The 23,239-nt window shown below is 31.3% G+C and overlaps 1 protein-coding gene across 1 annotated transcript; it reads right to left on the bottom strand.

Annotated features, from left to right (window-relative positions):
* Nucleotides 1-2,077: 2,077 nt before the first annotated feature.
* Cpr73D (Cuticular protein 73D) lies at nucleotides 2,078-16,672 on the bottom strand. Its single transcript, XM_076413345.1, has 9 exons — nucleotides 16,444-16,672; nucleotides 10,862-11,042; nucleotides 9,051-9,276; nucleotides 8,180-8,374; nucleotides 6,725-7,014; nucleotides 5,013-5,501; nucleotides 4,245-4,442; nucleotides 2,667-2,754; nucleotides 2,078-2,614 (listed from the first exon to the last, which is right to left on the bottom strand). Exons 1-9 carry the CDS (start codon nucleotides 16,459-16,461, stop codon nucleotides 2,374-2,376), a joined length of 1,926 nt encoding a protein of 641 aa, XP_076269460.1. The 5' UTR covers nucleotides 16,462-16,672; the 3' UTR covers nucleotides 2,078-2,373.
* Between the last annotated feature and the right edge of the window lie 6,567 nt (nucleotides 16,673-23,239).

The raw sequence follows: 23,239 nt of genomic DNA, 5'->3' as shown, positions 1-23,239 counted from the left end.
CAACTGAATATGTACATCATATCATTCACGAATATTTGGGTATGATAAAGCTCTATGCAAAGTGGGTGCCGCGCGATCTCACTTTTGACCAAAAACAATGACGAGTTTATGATTCGGAGCAGTGTTTGATGATGATCCAGGGTAATAAACCCGAGTTTTTGTGTCGATATGTGACAATGGATGAAACATGGCTGCGCCATTTCACTCCGAAGTCCAATCGAGGGTAGAAAGAATATCCGAGTAGAATGCACACGATGAACCCGCTCCAAAGTGTGGGAAAATGCAACAGTCGGCTGGCAAGATTATGGCCTCTGCATTTTGGGATGCGCATGGAATAATTTTCATTGACTACCTTGAAAAAGGTAGGACCATCAACAGCGACTATTACAAGGTTATTGGACCGTTTGAAGGACGAAATCGCCGAAATATGGCCGCATTAGAAGAAAAAAAGTGCTATTTCACCAAGACAACGCACCGTGTCACAAGTCCGTGAACATGATGGCAAAAATCCACGAGTTGGGCTTCAAATTGCTTCCTCATCCACCGTACTCTCCAGATCTTACCCCCAGCGACTATTTCCTCTTCCCACATCTCAAAAAAATGCTAGCAAATGAAATTTTCGTCGAGTGAAGAGATGATCGCCAAAACTGAGGCCTATTTTGAAGCAAAGAACAAAATACTACAAAAATGGTGTCGAAAAGTTAAAGGGTTGCTATAATCAGTGTAAAACCCTTGAAGGGAATTATGTTGAATAAAAAAATTATTTTGGCAAAAAGTGTGTTTTACTATGGTAGGCCGGGGACTTTTCAATTGACAATGTTTAAAGTACAACTAATATTGTTTGAAATTGGACCCAATTTCGATATTTAGACTTATGAAGATTTATCCACCTCATAAGTCTCTTGACGTTAGAATTACTAGCTTTTTTCAGAATATTTACAAATCGATTATTTATTCATTACTATTTATTATTTTACTTTACTGCTTATTATTATTTATATTCGGCGCATGCGCAATACAATAAGTTACGCCTAGTTATTATTTGCTAATTATAAGTTTATGTTTAGCTCACTTCAGAAAAAAACAACAAAACACTATTTTTAACATTAAACTCAGTTTTTTTTACTGACAACAGAAGAAATTAGGAAATTATAGCTAAGCTGAAACGACAAATTGAGTTTATATTGAGTTGATCCCACTGGTATCTGTATCAATAATTGGTAATTCGAAGTTAGGCTAACTTTTAAAGCTCACATAATGGTAGATAATGTAAGATATAATATCTTAAGTATGTACATATCAATATTCATATCACGGGTCCTAGTGATTATTAAAAAATATTAGGTGCACTGAGTACTGACTTTGCATTCAAATGTTACAGTCAATACTGTACAATTTAAATAGACGCTACAAAATGGAAAATAAAGTTTTCAAAGCAAATTGATGGTGTGAAAAACTAAATCCAAAGGAAATATATAAATACCAGAATATCTATAGCGATGATGTTAGTACGATATTGATACTTCTATTATTCTATTATTATAAGATCCATTTTATTTTGAGTTAAGTTTTCCAATTTTCAATTCCACTAATTACATTGTGATGAATTGTTTTTCAAAGAGAAACAATATTGTTATATTTACTTCTCAACGAAATACAATCCTTAAACATTAAAAACGTTATAAATTGCCCATTGCTTTATTGAAATGAAATATTATTAATTTTATTTAAGTGGACATGCCCTCAACTAGCCGCTCATATACTACATATTCTTCACTTTCTTGCAGTCTCTACTCGATAGCCGCGGGTACCAATTCCGCTAGAACAAATGTGGCTTCAACTTATGTTTATATCTGATTCGATTTATTTGTAATTCTGCACAACAAAGAGTTAATAATGGTCTTTAGGTTGGTCACTAGCCAGTCATCAATCTTAAATCCTAACCCTGATTTGTAAAAAGGAAAATATACTATATTAAAAAAATTTTACTTGCATAATAATTTATTATGTTTAAATACAACATATAACTTAAAATTAATTATAAATATATGTATTTCCTGCATAGTTATTTAAAACACTATATATTTACTATTAAATCATAGTAATACTAACTAAAAACAGTACCTTCCTAGTACTCAATATCAAAATGTTATCGGCATTATTAATTTAATTAAACTTGTAAAATAAGCCAATTAAGTATGTAATAATTGCTGACATATTTATTCAATATATAATACACAATAAATCAACAATTATAAAATACATTTATAATTTACTTATTTACATATTATTGCATCTATATACAGTTACATTATTATATGATGGAAACCCCAAAACGTACATAAAATGTATGTTTATCACAAAATATTTAAATTATCTGTCTAGTTTAGTACTTCTAGGTGTAGTAACTCCTTCTGTAGAAGTTCCAGTTGTAGAAATTTCTTTTAAAATATCTTCTGTCGTCGTAACCTTACTATCGGGTTTTTCAGTAACTTCTGTCTCTTCGCTTGAAGCTTCATTTAATTGTTCGGTTCTAAGGGTTGTGTCAGACTTGTAAGCAGCACTGGGGGATTGCCTATCGTATGGATATAAGTCTATGGATTGTACATGAGCTCTAAGGAAAGTATTTGTTATATCTGTTTTCCGTGTTGTTATTATATTGTTACCTTACTGATACACCAGGTGGTACGCTAAATGGTTTATTTCCAATGTTAGTGACTATGGTGCCAGCACATTTTGTACAAGGTCTATTACCTAATGAAAAATATAATTTGTAAAAATGCCATTCGTTTATAATTTATATACTTAATGATAAGTGTATAAACACTGGACTACTCAACAATGTAATAAATAAAAGCAGTAGCATTTAAAGGCAGTTTTTTGGATCCTGTTATTTACCTAATTTATACATGTAACACACTACATATAGAAAATATTATTATGACTGCATTTACTAATGACACTGCGATGCTTGCTTTTGAAGACAATAGCGAAGAAACAACCAGAAAATAGCAACATGCAAATAATATTATAAATAAGTGGACCAACTAAGTACCTTGAGATAAATCTAGACGCAAAACTTCGTTCAATAACCAGGTACATATCAATACCAGTAGAACATATCGCAAAGAAAATATAAGAAATATAATTAAAATACAAAAAAAAGGTATTGGCCATGAAATTCAGTTATGGTGATATCCTGAGAGAAGTAATATCAACATGATACAAGTATTTCAGAATGAACTATTGAGAAGCATTGTGGATGCACCTAGATACTTTACGAACAATTACTTAAACCGAGATATTCGGATTCCAACTCTCGTAGATGAAATTAAGAGATTAGCTACGAGACATGAAGGAAGCCTGCACTCCCATACTAACACCGAAGTGCTGCAACTTGATCTTGTATCTTAAACAGTACTTAACAGAAGTTTATTAATGGTGGAAAACTGGCCTGAAGGAAGGTTAGGAAAATTGCTTGATTCACTTTTTTTACCAGAAATTTTTACCAGGGTTTTACCAGAAAAGTTTATGAATAAAGACGTATATATCACCTATAAGCTTAAAGTTATAATAATATATTTAATTAATAATAATATTTATTATTAAATTATATATATATATATATATATATACATATATATATATATATATATATATATATATATATATATATACATATATTTTACAAAACATGAAAAAACTATTAAATTATTTTGCCAACCCATTACTTTTATGTTGTTTTCTACATCAAGATTAAAAGTGAATATTTGTTGGAAGATGTGAGACATAAACGCAAGTTGAAGGCAAACGATTGCAGAAAATGCAAAATTAGAGATCAGCAGCTACCAAGTCAAACAGGTCCAAGAGCAAGATGCCAAAATATTACATTAAGAAACGCTATTAGTATTATAAATTTGGCAAAAAGAGTGGAATTAGCTGAATCATGACAAAATCACAACCACATATGGTAGGTAAAAGGTAGATAAGATTTTAGATAAAAAATATGATTTATGACTAAGGAGATTAGTAGTAGGTTAGACGGATCAAGTAAAGCAATATATGGGGGAAATAAAAGATATAATGAGATCAAAATATAACCGTCAGACGTTCCCAAAAATATTAATATTAATATATCAAACTTTAGAGTCCCATAATATTTAAACATTTTGTAAAAATCTACTTTTACATACTCTTTTGGGTACATTTTATACTCTGAGGTCAATAGAAACTAATCGCGGTACCTCCTAATTGAATTACTCCAGGTTTTCCTGCAACGCTGCTACCACTACCATAATCCTCGCCGTCCTTATTACCAAATGGTCTGCCACTTTCGCTACCAAATAAACCACTCCCGGGAAGATCATAATTATCATCGTAATCTAAAATGCCTGGTAATGGTTTGCTGGTTGTTGGTTTTCCGGATGGGTACCCACCAAAACCTAAATTTTACATCAAAATTATAATATTTACTAAAAAATTATGTTTAATAGTCGAACTTGAACCATAGAACTGTTACATTATGTCTAGTAAACATAAATCTCATTGTAAAAAAATCAATCGGTGTATGGCATTAGAAAGGTAACAACTGAAAAAAAAATTGTCGAAAACGTGGACAAAATCGTAAAAATCAGACAGCCCAGAAAAAATTCTTGGTCATTGGTGAATTTTGTCCACTAAAAATGTTGTGTGCAAGAACACACATATCAACAGCTATTTGAATAGACTCGCTACAAAATTGAGAGCTTAGTTGAGAGGTTCTTATACATCCATATTATAGTCCTGAACTGGCACCAAGTAATCAACCCCTATTTCTATCTATGGGGAACTATTTTGCTAGTGAAAGTGTCTGTGAACAACAGCTTCTATGAGAGAAGCATAATGGAAGTAGTTCAAGTGATAACAAGTTATCGAAAAACCTAGCATATGTTGGGACTCAATTATTCTAAGTATGTTCAATAAAACCTTTAATTCCATACTTTAATCTATACCTATTCTATCATAATAATTACCTGGTCTTGTAGTTGTGATTCCATTCGAAGTTGATGATACTCCATTTCCGGGCTTATACGACCCATCATCGCCTACTGGCCGATAAGATCCATCATCTTCCTCGCCAGGAAGTAATGGTCTCTGTGACGGTCTATAAGTCGTAGGACCACCCGGTCTAGTAGGTCTTCCAGATGATCCACCGGAAGGTCCTGTCGGTCTTCCGGTTGGCCTACTGGAGGGTCTCGTTGTTGAAGAACCACCGAAGTCATCGAAGAGGTCACCAAAATCGAAAGAAGCTTCATCATCGCCCGATGATATTTCATTCGAGCCCAAGCTTGGCTTTGTGCTGGTACCTCCCGGTGCAGAAGTTGGTCTATTAGTTGGTTTCGAAAACCCGAAAGTGTTTGATATGCCCGTATCATCTCCTAAATCCAATCCGTCGCCAGGACGATCGTAATCATTCTTGTCAATACCATTACCGATATCTGTGTTAGGTTTTGTCGGTTTTCCTAAAAATATGCCCATCTTTTTAAGTATCCTTGACCTTTTTATAGCTGAAATATTTAATAATCTTAAAAGATTAATGTGGATCTATAAAAATATTGTAATATAAAATAATATATTATCAAAATCATAAACACATATTACAAATTAAGAGTACAAATTGAAAACCACCTAGTCTTCAAAGATGACCCACTGGAAAACGGGGACGTCTCAGAAAATCCCTTATACGTAACCACTCATCGTTACATTAGACAGAGCGAAGCTACAAAAAATTGGAAGGCACGGAATAATGTCACTGAATGGTATTTTCCCATATGTGTAATTGCCCCAGCAGTAGAGAGAACGAGGATTTTGAATTTCATAATTACTAGATAGTAAAAATTATTGTTGTGTATGGTGGCACTAACCCAACATGGTGAAAGTTTTAAGAGCTGCTCAATCCAAATGAAATGAATATAGCAACATTTTGTCAACTTAAATCTTTGACGTGACTTTAAGAGAAAAAATGCCGCTATATCAGAATAGGAATAGCAAAGTCTTTATAGATTCTTCAGAAGGTCTATATATTGTTGCTTTGAATTATCTTCTATTCCAGTCAAAGACACATTGTCTGGCTGAATTATTCTCAGTTTTTAATTTATGCTACTACTGTTTTTTAATTAAAACCCATTATCCAGTTCCATATGTACTGAATTATCATAGAATGGCTCTAAAGCCTTCTATTCGATTTTATTATTCCCAAATAAAATTTTGCATAATAATTTGCTACTGCCAAAATAAGATGATAAATGATGTCAAAACAATCGAACAACCTCTTAACGCCACCTTGATTGTCCTTGGCCTTTAGTTGTCATTCAATGAGAATGTTAAAAATCTAAAACTGCTTTTTTTGTTATAGGACGTATATGCTAATATCTTAAAATAGTGGTTAGATAAAGCAAATACTTCTGCGTGACAACAGTCGACGTTTTGTTTCTCGCGTACCTCAAAAGATTATTTTGAACTTCAAGTTGATGTTCAAAGGATGTTCAAGGTATTGTCATCTTAAATAATTTGTCCATAAGTTTGACGCTTCTAAACCTACAAGTCTTTTACGACGAAGTTCATATATTTCCTGAGAGATAACGCAAGGTTTCCCAATATTTCCAAATTTAGCTCAACTATTTTTATATGAAACACCTTTTCTGAAAAACTTCGATATATCCGATATTTTGAATTAAACACTTACTACTTGGTTTGACCGGTCGTCCACTGGCAGCTGCATCGAATACTTCACCATTTTCAGGAAGATAATCGTAAAAATCAGAAGGCACAATTTCTGGTTTATCAAAAGGGAAAACCGTTGGTAAATGGGGTCCTTTAACAGTTTTTAACACTCGGTAACCAGTCTCAGGCCCTGCAATATAATGGACCGAATGTTGAACTCCTTTGTCATCTAAATAGGTATATGATCCTCTAACGTGACCGGTGGAGTCACTGATTTCAGTACGTCGCTGATCTGGTCCAGCAGAAACAAACCTGAAACCAAAATGATATTTATAAATTATAGTTCATCACTTATAATAAGTTATAACTAGGTGTTAAGTTTACATGAAGGCCATTTGCAAACTATAGCAATATAGTTATAATATATATATAGAAATAAAAACAATATATGCGTTATATGTGTAGCAGTCAACAAAAATAAGTAGTAATTTCAGAATAAGCATCCACTATATTAACGATCCTGAAGTGATCTCAAAGATTCATTTTTTCTTTAACGTAAGTTCAAAACAAGTGAGGATCAATATAGAACGCCACATTGCCCTACTCTACGTTACCTATAATATTACAAGACTAATCAGAATAACATTCAAGTCATTCAATCAATACAAACATATTAGGTTTTTGAATGTATTTATGTATTTTCATCAGCGATATATATTGGTGAAAATGCAAAGTATCTATGTGAAACTACCTAAACTAACAATTAAATTTAATGTTTTGGCATTTCTCTACATAGAAACAAGAAACAATTCAAAATTTCATTTTTGATATCTATTACTTCTGTTGTTTGATTTAAAGAAATATGTAATATATTTCTTTAAGCCTTGAAGGCCATGTCCATCAAACACTTGGTGTTGCTGCTCCATCATAGCTTAATTGTTGCTTTTGGTTTCAACGATTTAACGATGGTAATTTTAATATCAATCACAAAAAACAGCCTGGAGGACCAAAAAAGTTTCAAGACAATGTCGTAATACTTGTTGAATGAAAACCGAATCCAAATTCTCAAAAAACTTTAAGCCAGCTTAACAATTAACAAATTAGCTGTTTGCAGAAATGTACATGCGATGATCCAAAAGAAGGAAACCACACGAATTTAATGCCATTTCACATGACCACCGAAACATGACAAGTATTTCATGACAAACATCTCATGACCAGAACATCTTGCTGTGTCAACGTCACTACGAGTTGCTAAAACAGAATTAAGCAGAACTGTTACTATGAATGTCTACTGATATCAGTTAAACGAACTAAGCAACACACTGTTATAAAAAAGACCCGCAGTAGTGAGTAACAGACGCAAAGTCGATTACATGTTACAACAATTTATTAGAGATACCGTTTTATTAGTATGATATTCTATACTACCATCTGTACCATGAAATAAAATTATTAATAATAAAATAAAACTTACTTATAACTGCCATCAAGCCCTCGCTGTATTGAAGTACGACCACGTGGTATTGGTTTACCTTTCCCTCTAAAAAAGAGCGGCCCGTACGCTCTGGGATTACTATCTGGAAATGGTGTTTTTACATGGAAGCCAGTATTTTTTCCAGCTATATACTCAACGTTGTGACGTTCTCCTATATCATCCAAATACGTGAATCTGTAACGAAATATATTATTAGTATTCCACAAAAAAGTCAAAGGATTATAGCGTTTTTCTTTTTCAAAAGAGGTCTGTACTGTACCTCCCAAGATTACAATTCAATATATATAAATCCCATTTTCTAGATCATTGCAGTTTAATGAAGTCCATTTAAATATTTATTTTTAAACATTTTTAAGTGAGTGATTCTGAAAGATTAGAAATTGGGTTTTTACAAAAATGGTGAAAAATTTATTCTTTTGCCAAATCGCTTTTTTCACGCGTATACTTAAGCCTTCAACTACTGTCTGTTTTGATGTTTTTGTTTTCATATGTGTTAAACACTTCCGTAATTTCTAATAAGCCCTATCAAAATTATCATTAAAAAAAATTTCAGACACACATGCAGTATTATCACAAAAAATTGTACTCTTTATAGCACTCAATAAACAACAGTTTCTTGCTTGGTAACATCGTTATATCATTTATTGAAATTTTGTATAAATCAATTCCGCTAGTATAAAAATATCTCATCTATTATTTTATTATAATTAATGGATTCAACATATTAGCGATTAGATTCAACATTTACATATTAGGTATATTAAAAGGAAACATTAATATTAAATACTATACCAGCAAACAAACTTAAGAGTAAAGTAAGAAAACCTAACTTCTTCTTCTTCTAACTTACTTTCCAGTGACGTCACCAACTCGGTTTGCGTTTTCTTGTCTGCTATAGGTTCTTGTTCGGAAAGCAAAATTATAACTAGGATCTTCGTAAGGATCAAAGTAAGGGTCATCCGGCGAACCAACAGGACGAGGTCCATTCTGATTTAGATCATATTTACGCACTATATTCTTTCCTCGTGGCCTAAAACCTCTAGGTCCAGCTGTATAGACGGTCGTATCAATAGCTCCTAAAAAGAGGAACCTACATTTAGTAATATCTTCAATAAATAAAAGTCTTACACTGTTATAAATATGAGATAAGTAAGCAAGTAGCAACAAGAGTAAGTGAACAACATTTATAATCTATCAAATATAATATAATACATGATGTTTTTTGGTTAATAAAGTGCGTCACGAGTTTATCTTATCATAAAGGCTGGTACTACCAATGTTATGACTGTCGATTGGACTTCGGAGTGAAATAATGGAGCCATGTTTCATCCATTGTCACATATCGACGTAAAAACTTTTTATTACGCTTGATCATTTTCAAACACTGTTGCGAATCATAATCTCGTCGTTGTTTTTGGTCAAAAGTGAGCTCGCCCGGCACCCACTTTGCATATCTATGTGTCAGGCCGGGGACTCTTCAACTGAGCTGTTAAGTTGACTGATGTCCACCCAACACAATACATCTTCTCTGTCAGTATTATCTGGGAATCTTTCACAATTTAAGAATTCTGGCCAACAAAAACCAAAACGACTCATTAGACCTTCACAACCATCTCTAGATCTCAAACATAATGAACGGCATCTATAATTGTACACACAGGCACAAAAACCGCACATAGGAAAAAAATTATTTCTGCACTACAATTAACATTTATTAATGGAAAATATTCGAAAATAAACGAAACCAATGTTCTATTGTAATAAACCGCACCAAAGCCAAGATGAAGTTGACTGATGTACTCCTGTCTTGATATTACGCGTCAAAAGTCATATACTACCCTCACACGAAAATGTTCAATTTTCAGTTAATTAATATTTATTAACTGAGACAAATTGTATTTATTCAAATCACTGTAAATATGACAAGTTGCGCTCTAATGACAGAACGCTCTGAAGATGGTTGTAGTTAAAAAGGTCAATCTTTCAAGTGGAAACCTCAAAAATAGCGTAATAATACTTACGATCGCTAAGGCTCAAAATATAAATGACCATCCTGGTATCATCAATAATATTTCACCAAACCTCTTTCCATTCCACTTTTAATAAAAATCACGACATATTAATTCCAAAACATTATAAAATTAACGTCAATTTCGATGCTTAATCCCTGTAATTACTAGACAACGACAATTCATAATTTAATGTGCCAGCAAATTGAGTCATTATATGTTGAGTGTAGTAAATGTCTCATTTATAATTACTTATTTGGCTACCATATTACAAACTATCTTTCAGAGTTAAATAGAAGATTTGAGAAGCTACTGTAAACAATGTATTTTTAATAATATATAATACGTAAAAATAATGTATTCAAAACTAACAAATTGTATGTTTTTTATTTTATAGATAAACATTTTTATCAATATTTTATTAAATTATTACCTTATATTAATCATAAATAATATGTCCTCGTTTTAATTAAAAAATATCAAAGCTATATCTAATAATATATGTGAAACAAAAGAATTAATACCAAAATTAAATTAGTAAAATAAATTTTGTTAAAATATATATTAAAAATGTTATCTAATAATTAAACACTAAACTAGATTTAAAATAATAAAGCTTTGATAACGTTTTATTATGTGTTACTGTACTGACCTGTTTTAGGATTTCTTCCTCCGAATTCGCCACGAACCACATTCTTTCGATTTCCGTTAGCGAAATGATACGAATCGGGATTGTTATACCCAAACTGAAATGATCCATCCCTCTGAAGGATATTGTAGTCATCATCGGCTCCCAATGTTACTGCTAAGGTAGTTAAACCCAGACATAGTACCTGAATTTAATTGAATTTGAAATTAAACTATATTGCGTTAATTAAAAATACTTGTCAACTTTATAAGTGCTGTAAGAACAGGTAGTAGTACACCTTTTTTGCACACCCACACACACCTATTTACATGTTTTTAATTTCGGATATTCAACTTCGGTAATAAAATACCATGCGAATCCAAAAAAAGCCGTAATTGTTGTTCTAACAATAGCTCAGCAAGAATCCAAGCACTGCTACAGATAGTAAATATTGAGAACTCGACAATATAAGTCAGTGGATGATAAAAACTCCACAAATAATGTATCATAAATAGCATCGATGTTTCCAGTATCATAGATCATAAATGATTTAAGAGCAGCTATTATGCCTTTTATATGAGAAAAATAAGAAGAATTGTTCTCCTGTTATAACGGAGACTAGATGATTTTTTAATGGGCACTTTATCTACTTTAGTATTTATTCTAGCCCATGTTATGCAACCATACATTCATTACTTTTCAACCTAATTTTGTAAATTCATGAAAAGCAGTAAATAAAATATCAACAAGACTTAGTAACCAAAGATTAAAAAATATAATTTATGAAGGATTGAAAACTATTAAATTTACAGATAGATTTAACAAAATATTGCTTGTATATTAATTTTTTTTATGTATCGCCATGTCAAATCTTGCGGATACCTAGATATAAGAAGAAGATTAAAATGTTTACCTTTTAATACTAGGAGAAATTAAAGATACAACATGCACATGTGAAGAGTACTTTCATTTTTATTCATTTTTGTGGTGTTCAATAAAATATGTTCAAATTTTGTGTTAATAAAATAATCGTTGTGTTAAAGCAGTTAACTGCTTATATCCATTTAACTTTCATATAAAATTAGTGGTTTATATTGGTGGTGGTTTTTTTAAATATTTTACATGCTGTGCTAATATCAACTAATATATCAAACGCTAACTAATGTTAACTTGTGTGCAAATGTATGTTTTAACTACGTGTAGCTGAAATACAACTAATGTTTCCAGAAGTTTGTTGTCATAATGCTTCAACAAGATCAATAGGGTAAATAGTTTCTACATATCAAGAATGATGGTTTTACTTTTGAAGGCCGTTAACCTCGCTCTGTGAAATCAAATGAAGAAAAAAGGTTTTGGCAAGAAAACTGCCATGAAGATGTACTCGGATTCCTGTTGCCAAATTTGTCATAAAAAACCAAATAATGCATATGTCGAATAGTGTTCAATATTAACACTAATATACATACTTTTCACGATATTCACCATATCTATAATGATATATTATCTGCGAGACCTTTAGGAGATTTGAGATTCTTTAACAATTAAAATTGCCTTTTTTTTACTTTAATAAATAAAGAAATTTACGAGTTTTAATCCTTTAAATAAGGCCTAGCCTATAACTTATTTCAAGATTATATTCCGACTATGGCGTGACAATAAGAGTACCTTATATACCTTATTACCTTATACACCTTATGTACCTTATATATATACCCTATATATAAGAATTCCTTCCATTTTAATCTGTCTCTGCTCTTTATTTTTGCTTAGGCTGGGGTTTTTCCTCTCTTCTAAAGTATTTCTCTGACACATTCATCGCAGGTTCACTTAGATCGCCCTCTAAGTTTTCTTTTCTCTCCTATTCTATCTTCCATCTTGCCTCCTCCATGTGCAGTAAGTCTCATTGACAATACCCGCAACCTATAGTTAGGGTTGGTCAGTAATATTTTACAGATTCATTTTAGTTCTTATTTATATATAATTTTCTATTTATAGCAAAGTACAAATTCATGGATTTTCAAATTCTGGCATTAATTTTCACGTACTGGCATCCATTACTTGCGAATTCTATACCTAGATACAAAAATGCATTTATTTCTTCTACTTGTACACCCTCAATTTGGATCTTTATTATTTCTGAGTCTCCCTTCACCATGAGTTTCTTTTTCCTTTTATTCATTATCATTTCATAATCTCTTCAGTATAATATTCGAGATCATTCATACATTCATAGATGTGCCATTTATCAACCTTGTGGGAAAACTTGCAATTTAAAAAATGCAATCGCTTATTATCCTTTTAATAACTCCACACAAGTATATAATTGAATTGAAATACATAACATATATATTGACATAACCTTTACTATTCTTCTACATTAAGTTATGAGCTTTAATTATCGAAAAGATAAATATGATCATAAATTCAACACCAGAATCAGCAGAAATTATTCAGTCCACTTTATAATATCTAAAAATCATCAGAAATCAGTATTCTTCCACAGGTTCCTTTGACTCAGACGAATATGTGACTTCAACTTCATGCAAAAAGACCAAGAGCTAGGTGTCCATGTGGTAATATTGCAAGCTAGAATTGGTACGTTTCTTATATATAAAAATTAATTTATTCAAAGATAAATCTACTTCAAAAATCAACTTTCTTCTGACAACTATCTAGTCATGTTAAAAATAGTCTCTTAGTTTAAAAATATTTATGCAAATGAAATTTTAACACAAAATAATATTAAGTTTATACTCAATCACCTTATTAACAAATATGGGTGCATGAAAACATAATTTTTAATTAACAAAACACGCTGACTTGTTTATTTTATAAATATATTCTAAAAACAGTATTTACATATTAAAATTTCGTTGGATATGTACCATTATTCTCGCGTGAACATTGTGAGATAACCTTGGCAAAAAAAATAAGATAATTAACAGCACAATTTAAATATGTTATTTAATAGTTTAATTAGCATGTTAACGAGAGGTATTTAAATAAAAATGTAGTTAAATATGCATCATTGTTATTGTTAAAAATAATATCAGTGTATCAGTTCCCATTCAGGTCTTCTGCCTTTTAGTATTATATTATCTGCATAAATTTTGTAAAATTTTGCTTCTGTAATAACGGAAAAATGTTACTTTAAAAAAAATCATATTTAATTTGATGTATTAGATACTCACATGTATACTGATAACTTTTTAAAAAATAGAACATTTTGATAACTTTGTGCCTTTTACTCGCTATCTTTTCCTTTTTGCAACAATACGTTTTGCAACATTCTGTTTTAGCAGCTCATAATATTCTACATCTTGCTTAACCGCCATATGCACAGCAATATGTTATGGCAAATGAATATCCCGCTTCGGTGTTGATATGGATGGTTCTCCTGAACTAACCCAGTACGTTTTGCACATGGGATTGTAATAATAGATCAACATTTCATAGCCCAATCACTATACGCTACAAAAACAATATTTTTTCCTCACCTAACAATCAACGAAACAGTGATTTTTTTTGGCCTCCAAACAGTTTTTTGTTATTTACATCAAAATCACCACTTTAAGTATCTGAAACCAAAATTTAAAACCTTCACCATAAATTTCTAAAAAAGTGTTTGAGGGCCTTCGGCAGCAAATATATTCAAAACAAACAACAAAGCGAATGAATATCGTAATTTTGAGCATTCCATAATTATAATTGTTTTGTTTTTTTTTATATTACTTATTTTATGAGAATTTAGCCGTTATTTACTTTTATACTTGGCATTTTCGTCAAAAGATATCGCTAATCAAAATTCAATCAAGCACCTAATATGTTAACATGTTAATATCCTAATGATAATGTTGACTTGTTAAGGAGGTATATTTTTATCTATTTTTACTATAAAATAAGAACTGCATATCGAGAAAATACATATTATATTAAACAGCATAGAGTGGTTTTTTTTCTTGATAAATATAAAGTTATGTTAAAAGATTTTGTAAATTCAGCAATCTAGCCTTAAAAATAGCTCTTCTTTTAGCTCTTCTTTAAAGCTAGATTGTTAAATATTCCCTTCTAGTTGGCTTGAACTTATGTTAATAGAAATAGTCTACTATAGTTCATCATCGATCTTCATATTGACCTGTTTATATTGACATGTTGAACTAAAAAGATCGCTTTGGCATACAAACGATATAGAAACTCTGAAAATATAGATCAAAATTGCAAACGTAGGGATATTGTCAGGTGCGGCCTATAAATACAATGACTATTTGGAATATAGTGAGAATACAAAAAGTTTTTTACAAGATTTTTGAAATTGAAATTCGTCCTATTCAAATTAATTTCCCCTGATTACAATATATTTTTTCGGTAATATAAAACCTGTTCATTTTATTTCGTTTTGATCTCAAAATAATATAAGAGTAATTTTTGTTTTCAGAGAGTTTACCACAAAAGGTATAACAATAACAATGTACAAATGACTTAATAAGAACAACTAATAATGCTCAAATAATGTTCCTTGTTGAAAGTTTGTTTGGACAGAAGGAATTCGTATTAAAAAAACGATTATTGTTTTTTCGTTTTTCCAAACCACATTTAACTTTATCTTGTCAAGCTTGGCCTCTACCTTCGATATATAAATAAAATATAGAACCGAATTTCCTATAGAGCGATAAAATTATAGCATTGTTGTAGGTATTACCATACTCGTCAGTAATAAATCAAGTATCAGCGAAAAATTTTAAAATGCTGTCGACAACGTCACCAAGCCATACCAAAGGGGTAAAGAACTACAGTTTGATATTATGTATTAATATAACATTATGTACACGTAAAGATACAACAAGATATTAAATGACCAAAGCAGATTCAAATTGGACTGTAAAACCAATATTCGAATATAAATATATAGTGTCAATAACAAATTATTAACCTACCGTCAAATTCTGAAGCGTCTATGAAAGTATGTTTGCCAACTCTAAGATTATTTAATCTAGTAATTCATTCATACACTTAAAAATTCTGATCACAGAATCAGGTGTTTAATATATTGACTGCAATGTAGTAGATGAGACTTAGAAAGAAATAACATAATATTGTAATGGAATATCAGCTGAAAATACTAATTGCAAATACTAATTTATACTTTTGTATGTCTTTATGACATTTTATTTGTCTACAAAGCATAGTGATAAATAAATAAATTTGCGAAAGTAATATGCAATACAGTAGGCTCATGTAAAAAAAATTAAATATTTCAAAAGCTTTAATTTTCAATTTATATATATTTCATTATCAAATTCAAAATCATTTAACGTAACACATTTTTCTGCATATACGATTTAATAATAATAATATGTACTGGTTTATTCATTTTAAATTTTATCAGATTTTTCTGTGAATAAATATATAGTCCATCCCGAGTTAGAGTAAATCTGGGTAAAAGTAAATATATATGCACCACCATTTATAATCTATGTTACCAGTAAAAATGATCCTCAATAAATGTTAAAACACTAAACAGATCTTAAAGCACAGCAAAATGTATTAATCACGATTCCTTTGCCAAATACCAAGAAGACACATAAACAATTCACGTTGCTACTCACACTGAATCGAAAGCCCATTTTTTCTGCCAAATGGACAAGACCCAAACTCGCGTCAGCTACTGAGATGAAAAAACAGCACGACTATTCTTTTATACGACACCCCAAAGAAGGGTTGTTCAGTTTCGGCTATTGTCTTAGTCGCACATTAGACCAAGCGAATAATAAGTCGCCGAGATAATGAATTCCCTCGAGTAAAGCATTGTTTAACTACAAGAGTGGTCCTCCTAGCGTGAAGATTAAATGATAACCTTGCATCAATGGTCTACTGACTATATAATAAAAGATTCCCCATACTTTGGCCACAACAGGAACTTGATAGTCAACAAATAACGAATGTAATCTTCATTATCTCCTAATGGGCATCATTAAAAGTAATTCAGCTTAAAATTTAACGATTTGAAAGCAAGCATTTTGTTCAAACTTGGCGCTTAACATTTTTTTTTAGTATTACCATAAAAAAGAGTATTAATAAATGTAGTATAATACTTTATTTAATAAATTTGTTTTTAATGTTTTAGTAATATTTCTTCTTAATAAATACAGTACAAATTATACATGGAGAAAATGTTTTAAAAACATTTTTCGTGTTCGCCGTTTACGGAACGGAATCAAACACAGTAATTTTTAAATTAAAAGTGCCATTACTTAGATTTTAGTTTCTTTTATTAATTACATCTTACATTAATTATTCTTTATTCTTATTCTCTGTAAGTTGCTTAGTATAATCTTAATTTACAAATTAATTAATTACTGCTGTAAAACAGCATTAATACACAAGCAAAGCGATTATGGGATAAATACATCAACATGTATTTCCAAAATTAAGATAAAACTAAATTGCTCAACCTAAAGTTAAGAAAACACTTAAAAACTAAACCAGTCCATGTGGTTTGTTCGCTTCTTTCTTCTGGTTTCCTGCGTGTGGTCCAGTTGCTGTATTGCTTCCATTTTGCGATGATTTAGCAATCTTAATTCAGATTTTAAGGCGAAATCTTAGATCATCTCGTATATCCATTTGATTTCGAGGTCATCGTGCATATCTCTTCGTTGGTAATTAATCGTAGAACTTGATTGGTTTGACGTTTTAGTACAACCCCTTGTATGTACCCCATAGATCCAAATTGACTTTATTATTAACTGATATTAATTGATTTTAGGTCAAGTTGAGAGTTTCTTTCGAGTAACCAGTACAGGTGCTTGATTTTAAGTCTAATCCGCTCTGCTTTTCGTCTAACAGGATGTTTCTAATTTAGCCTTCCATCGAGATGTATGTAACGGTATTTAGCTAATTCCGTTCCAGTCCTAGTCCATTTGTAGATCTTGTTAACCGCTACTTGTACATTTTCTACGGCCTTCGATAGAGATATATAGATATAGATAGAGATATAGAGATAAATGTTGCAAGTACTTTCTTTTGTTGTTGGGACATCAGTACAGAGTAGATACAGGAGTAGTCCCAAAACACTACCATGTGGAACTCCAGCCAAAATAGGTTTAAATATTGAGAATGCTCGTTCATGCGGGACTCAAAATTTTCTTTCGAAAAGATATAATTCCAGCAGTCGACGGTAATTCCTTGGTAGCAATTTGCTAATTTTGTAGATTAATCCGAAATGCCATACCCGGTTAAAAGATTGTAAGACGTCCAGGAATATCGCATGGTAATATTCATTACCTTCGACAGACTTTCTCTTTTCAACAACCGCTGTCACTGTGTGTACTTGATCGATTGTCAAAACATTAACTTAAAAATTGATGGTGATAATTCATGTGGTCAGAATACCGGTGTTTTAACAAGAATTTCTCAAATAATTTTAATATGAAATGGGCCTGTAAGATCCGACTTGTTCTGCCGATTTGTCAGGTTTTTTAAACACAATTGTTCTAACAACCTTAAAACATTCCCGAACATGCTTCTGTCTCAAACAGGCACATAATATGTATGTAAACATAATGCTTTTCATAGTAGATGTTTCAATAACCCACGTGAAATATCATCAATTCCAGGAGTCTTTTTAGGATTGAGGTTGTTGTAAATATCTGTTGCAACCTCGATTAGAAAAATTAAATTTAAAGCTACATCGGGCCGATAAGCAGTATTTGTTTCTACTGTAGATTCTATATCATTTGGTTGGGATATGTTGGCTAAATGTTCTGCGGATAATTCAGCCTTTTCATCGTTGAGTCGAACTCATTCACTTTGATCATTTTTAATAGGCGATACTTTAATAATTGGTCTTGGCGAGTAATCTTTGTCTGCTTCCGAGGTTAATTCACTTACAGACTTTTCGAAGTAACTCTCTTTGTATTTTTTAATATTTTAATTTGTCTGATTAGTAATTCTATTAAATATTGTTTTGTCTACAGCATTTCTGTATCATACTCTTCTGGCTTTTCGTCTTCCCTTGATCGTTTCCCTAATTAATTAGATTTTAGTAAAAATAAAATAAAATACAAATCATAACAGTCAATCATATAAGTCAAACACCAATGAGAAGCGCCTGATGTAATTCTTCCGTTAATATTATTTCGACAATAGGATATCGTTAGAATTTAGTAGAGCGTTTCGATTTTATTTGCATTTTTTTAAATTATATATCATATTATGCTGTTATAAAATCAGTTTTTTGCTGCCAATAAACCGAAAAATTAACTATTCAATGCAAATAGCTCAATTTTGCGAAGAATAGACTCGAACTATTAATAGTAACTCTCTATGTATAATATCCAATTTGAAATTTAAATGTTCTCAAAAGTACTTAATAAAAATGAAAATGTTACAACCATTTTCATATATTCACGACCATTACTTTATTTATTATTATTATTTATTGGTAAAAATGTATGAAACATACCAAAATATTAGAAAATGAAGTGGGAATCACAGTAACATAACATATATGATATATTTTAATACTAAAGGTCCACTTTTTCATAGCTGATAGTTACTACAATACCAAATAAATTCATTTAATATATGGTGGATGAAATATTATAAACAACTAACAAATGTTTTATTTAATTATTATTACAAGACGAGGTTGAGTCAACATTCGCTTTTAAAATAGCAACAATTCTTCGTAGAATAGATTCATAGATTGTCTAAATAGTTTCCACCGGAATGTCATTCTATTCTTATATGAAAATATCCACAAATTGCTTCAATGGAGATGGTGATGGTAATCTACTTCTCAATCTCTGCTCAAAGACTCCCTGTAACGGTTTAATTATATTGGGGTCTAGTGAATGGGAATACTGGGGAATATTGCCGGAAAATATTTAATGCTAATGTGATGCTCCTCAATCCAAGACTGAACCTTTTTCGCTGTGTTTATGTGCACATTATCATCCGAGAATAGAGTGGCAAAACACAAGTCATAGTAAGTAGCAACTTCATCACTTGCCGCCAATGATTTATATGAATAACAATACCAGCTGAATACCTCGATATTGCCTCTCAAATTATAATGGATCCTACCCCGTTCTTTACTGTGGGATGCTACTTTTGTAATTCTTCATACATAATCACAACCGCTTGTTACGTCATTTGTTTCGCAGCTTAGTGTTGGCATTCGTTAAAAGGGGTTAAAATTGGCGCAATCGTAGCCTATGAATATTAGCTTTCTGGAGTTCTGGCATACTAGTTTTGTCAGAACAGTGTTACTCAAGTGAGTATTGAGTTCTACTGTCAGTTTTTCCTCGGTAATTTTATGTTGTCTGGTCACAATCTTTTTTAATGTTCGTCAGTCTCTGTTAATTAACTTTGAGTTTCGCCCACTATTTCTCTTCGCCAATGATGTTTTATCATATTTCGTGTATACTCTCATTATCACTTGCAAAATGATAAAAAATCATTCAGATATCATACATTTCACGAATATTGTGTTGCATTATTTACAGAGAAGTCGACTATATTGCATAGTGCTCATGTTATTGTTTCTATCTCCTGTACAAGAAAGAACATAGGATCAATAAAAATTAAGAAATTTCCTTATGCTAATTATGTGATTGAAAATTTTAGAAATTTCTCCATATATTACCGCTACTGTATATAAAAGTGACTACTATTTTGTAATAACATGATTTATTGTAATGGAATGCATTTGTTACGTAGATTATAATCAGATGTAGCTGTTTTTGTTACAATTATCGTTGATGTTATTTACATCTGAAGAAGTCGGCGATTTTTCAAAACAATAGAACACCAATCATTGTTTCGAAATCCGGTCGCTAGATTTGATAATTTCCATTTTCTTTTGGGCGGTTTCATAATTGGCGTATAATCGACAAAACTGAATGAAACACCGATTCTTTTGAAGGTTTTTGATGATAAAAATCGCGTACAGCTGTAGATTATATGGGAGGAGTATAAAACAGTAAATTTTGTAACCATTCCTACGCAAAAACGTATATAATCAAATTGATAAGCACCTTAAAAGATCCAATCACAGGTATATCTACAGTACAATCAACTTTTGGTCTCATTTCATGATTAAATTATAAATATTGATATCGATTGATGTTATTATGTAATTGATATGATTATGAAATTATATATATCAACAGGGAAATTAGGTTTAATATGTTATATGTTATGTTTTGCCTAATAGACAATTTTCTTATTCTTTTAATGCTGCCGTATGGCATTTATGATTATTAGTATCCCTTTCTCTCTTGCACTCCATATAGAATATGTGCAAATAGATATATATATGTGTTGTCATAATAAGCCAATTCCTGATATTATCCATCCTTGTTGTTTGTTTCTACCAAGTCATCTGTTTCCAGATATTATTGTCTCTTTCTACATATCCACAGTTCTGTTGCCAATGTGCAGATCTTTCAGGACTTGGCTATTGGGTATACAGTTTGTCCCAGATATTCTGATCACACGCCTATATAATTATATTCCACCAAATGGTTGAATCTGTTATGTTATTAAAACACAAATTTCTACAACAGTATTGTCCATATATAGTACTAAAGTTCTCAATATTCTCAATTTAAGCTTCTATCAGATAAGAATAACTTGCTCCATACGATTTTCATTGATTTAATTTCCAATTTGTGATTCAATTATTCGTTTATTATTAAAATACTTAAAATGATGTACCTGGTTTGATCTCCCGTTTTTTAGTTTGATATTAATTTCGCTTGTGACACAACTTTCATTACCTTTGTCTTCTATTTTATTAATTTTTGAACCCCAATTTAATCTTTCAATGCCAACTTCGCTAAGTATACTCTTGCTCAGAATCTCTCTGTCATCCAAATATCATCCACATATAGTAAGTTGTTGATAATCAACTGAGTCGAATGCCAATATTCTTTATTTGGAGTAAAAACAACCGCATTTGGCAAAAAAAATAGTCATCTTCCATCGAGACAATGCATACGCATGTATAGTCACCACGGCAAAAATCAATAAATTGGACTACGAACTTCTGCAACATCCAAGATAATTTCCAGATGTAACTCCCAGCAATTGTTTCCTGTTGGGGTCGAATAAAGTCACACATGTGTATCATCGCACACCTATTTTGAAAGCCGCAAGAAAACCTATAATTTTGAAGAAATAATAAAATTGGAAAAATGCTTGACTAAATATATTAAGTTATATTAAGTTAAGGAGATTATGTTGATAAATAATACGTTTTGTAGCGAAAAAAAACAAATATTTCTTTCAAAAAGGCACTAATCTTCAAACTGTCCTTCTACATTGCATTTTAACGTACAAAACGGTGAAAATACAGAACAGATTCATCAAGAATTGTAAGGTGTATATGATGGAAATTTCCACCTTAAGTCTTAAGTTCTTTTTATTAAAACTAGTATACAATTAACAATTAACATTAATCTTAACCTACTAACAAACAACTAAAACTAAGCTACTTTCCACTGAATCACTTAGTGTTCAAACATTTGCAAGATCAGAAGGTTCGTTTGAGATGTCTAATGACATTATGCAAATTTATAAGTCTGAGCTCTGAAAATCGAAAAATGTTTTTTTAGTGTCCGTAACCATATCAAATTCTACGTCGCGATGGAGGTCACATACGTGTACACACCAAGTGGAATTCACAATACACTTCAGCGCCTTATTTCATTCACCACTTCGACATTGAAGTCACTGGCACATTCCCACATCTGAATTCCATAGCTCCACACTGGTCTCAGTATCTGTTGATAAACAATAAGCTTGATATAAATTAATAACTCGCAGTTTCGTCCAAGCAACTAATACATTTTCCTCAACTTGATGTTGAATTCATCTCGTTTTTTTATATACTTTTTCAATCAAGGTCATGTTAAGATATATTGCCGTGGTGACATATGGAATTTGCAAGCCCTTAATAAAGACAGGTTGTAAGGTGGTCCAAATATTTGTGAATTCAATTTTCACTACTACTGCTAATATTGCCGTGTCATCAGCGATGGTAACAGTTCTACTATGTAATGTTGTAGTGAGATCCCCGATGTAAAGGAGATAAAACACTGGTCCCAACACACTTCCTTGATGAACGTCAGCTTTATCGATTTGAGATCAGAGTTTGTTCTTCACGTTTAACACAGAATTATCTAATAATAAAATAAGATAAGATAAGTGAGTTTATTTTATATAGAAGGCTTTCATACCATACTCTGTCCGTGCAATATCGAGAAAGACAGAAAAACATACATTTATTTTTTAGAGATTTTTCAATTACATCTGTAATTCCATTTTCATGATCAAATGATCATTAAGCATTTCTGAAACCAAACTTGATATCAATTTTCTTTGCTCAAAGCGTTTCAT

Source organism: Rhynchophorus ferrugineus, unplaced genomic scaffold (genome assembly GCF_030347505.1).
Source record: "Rhynchophorus ferrugineus isolate W39M unplaced genomic scaffold, kcgeb_rfMv2 rfM9, whole genome shotgun sequence".
In the NCBI taxonomy this organism is placed as follows: Eukaryota; Metazoa; Arthropoda; class Insecta; order Coleoptera; family Curculionidae; genus Rhynchophorus; species Rhynchophorus ferrugineus.
The sequence above is the reverse complement of the archived record's forward strand: the minus strand, read 5'-3'. Positions and strand labels throughout refer to the sequence as shown.

Excerpts from the sequence above, each read along its gene's own strand:
- Cpr73D (XM_076413345.1), bottom strand. Across the intron at positions 5,502-6,724 it reads ACGACCGGTCAAACCAAGTA|GAAAACCGACAAAACCTAAC; the intron begins GTAAGTGTTTAA and ends GCATATTTTTAG. Across the intron at positions 4,443-5,012 it reads AATCACAACTACAAGACCAG|GTTTTGGTGGGTACCCATCC; the intron begins GTAATTATTATG and ends TGTAAAATTTAG.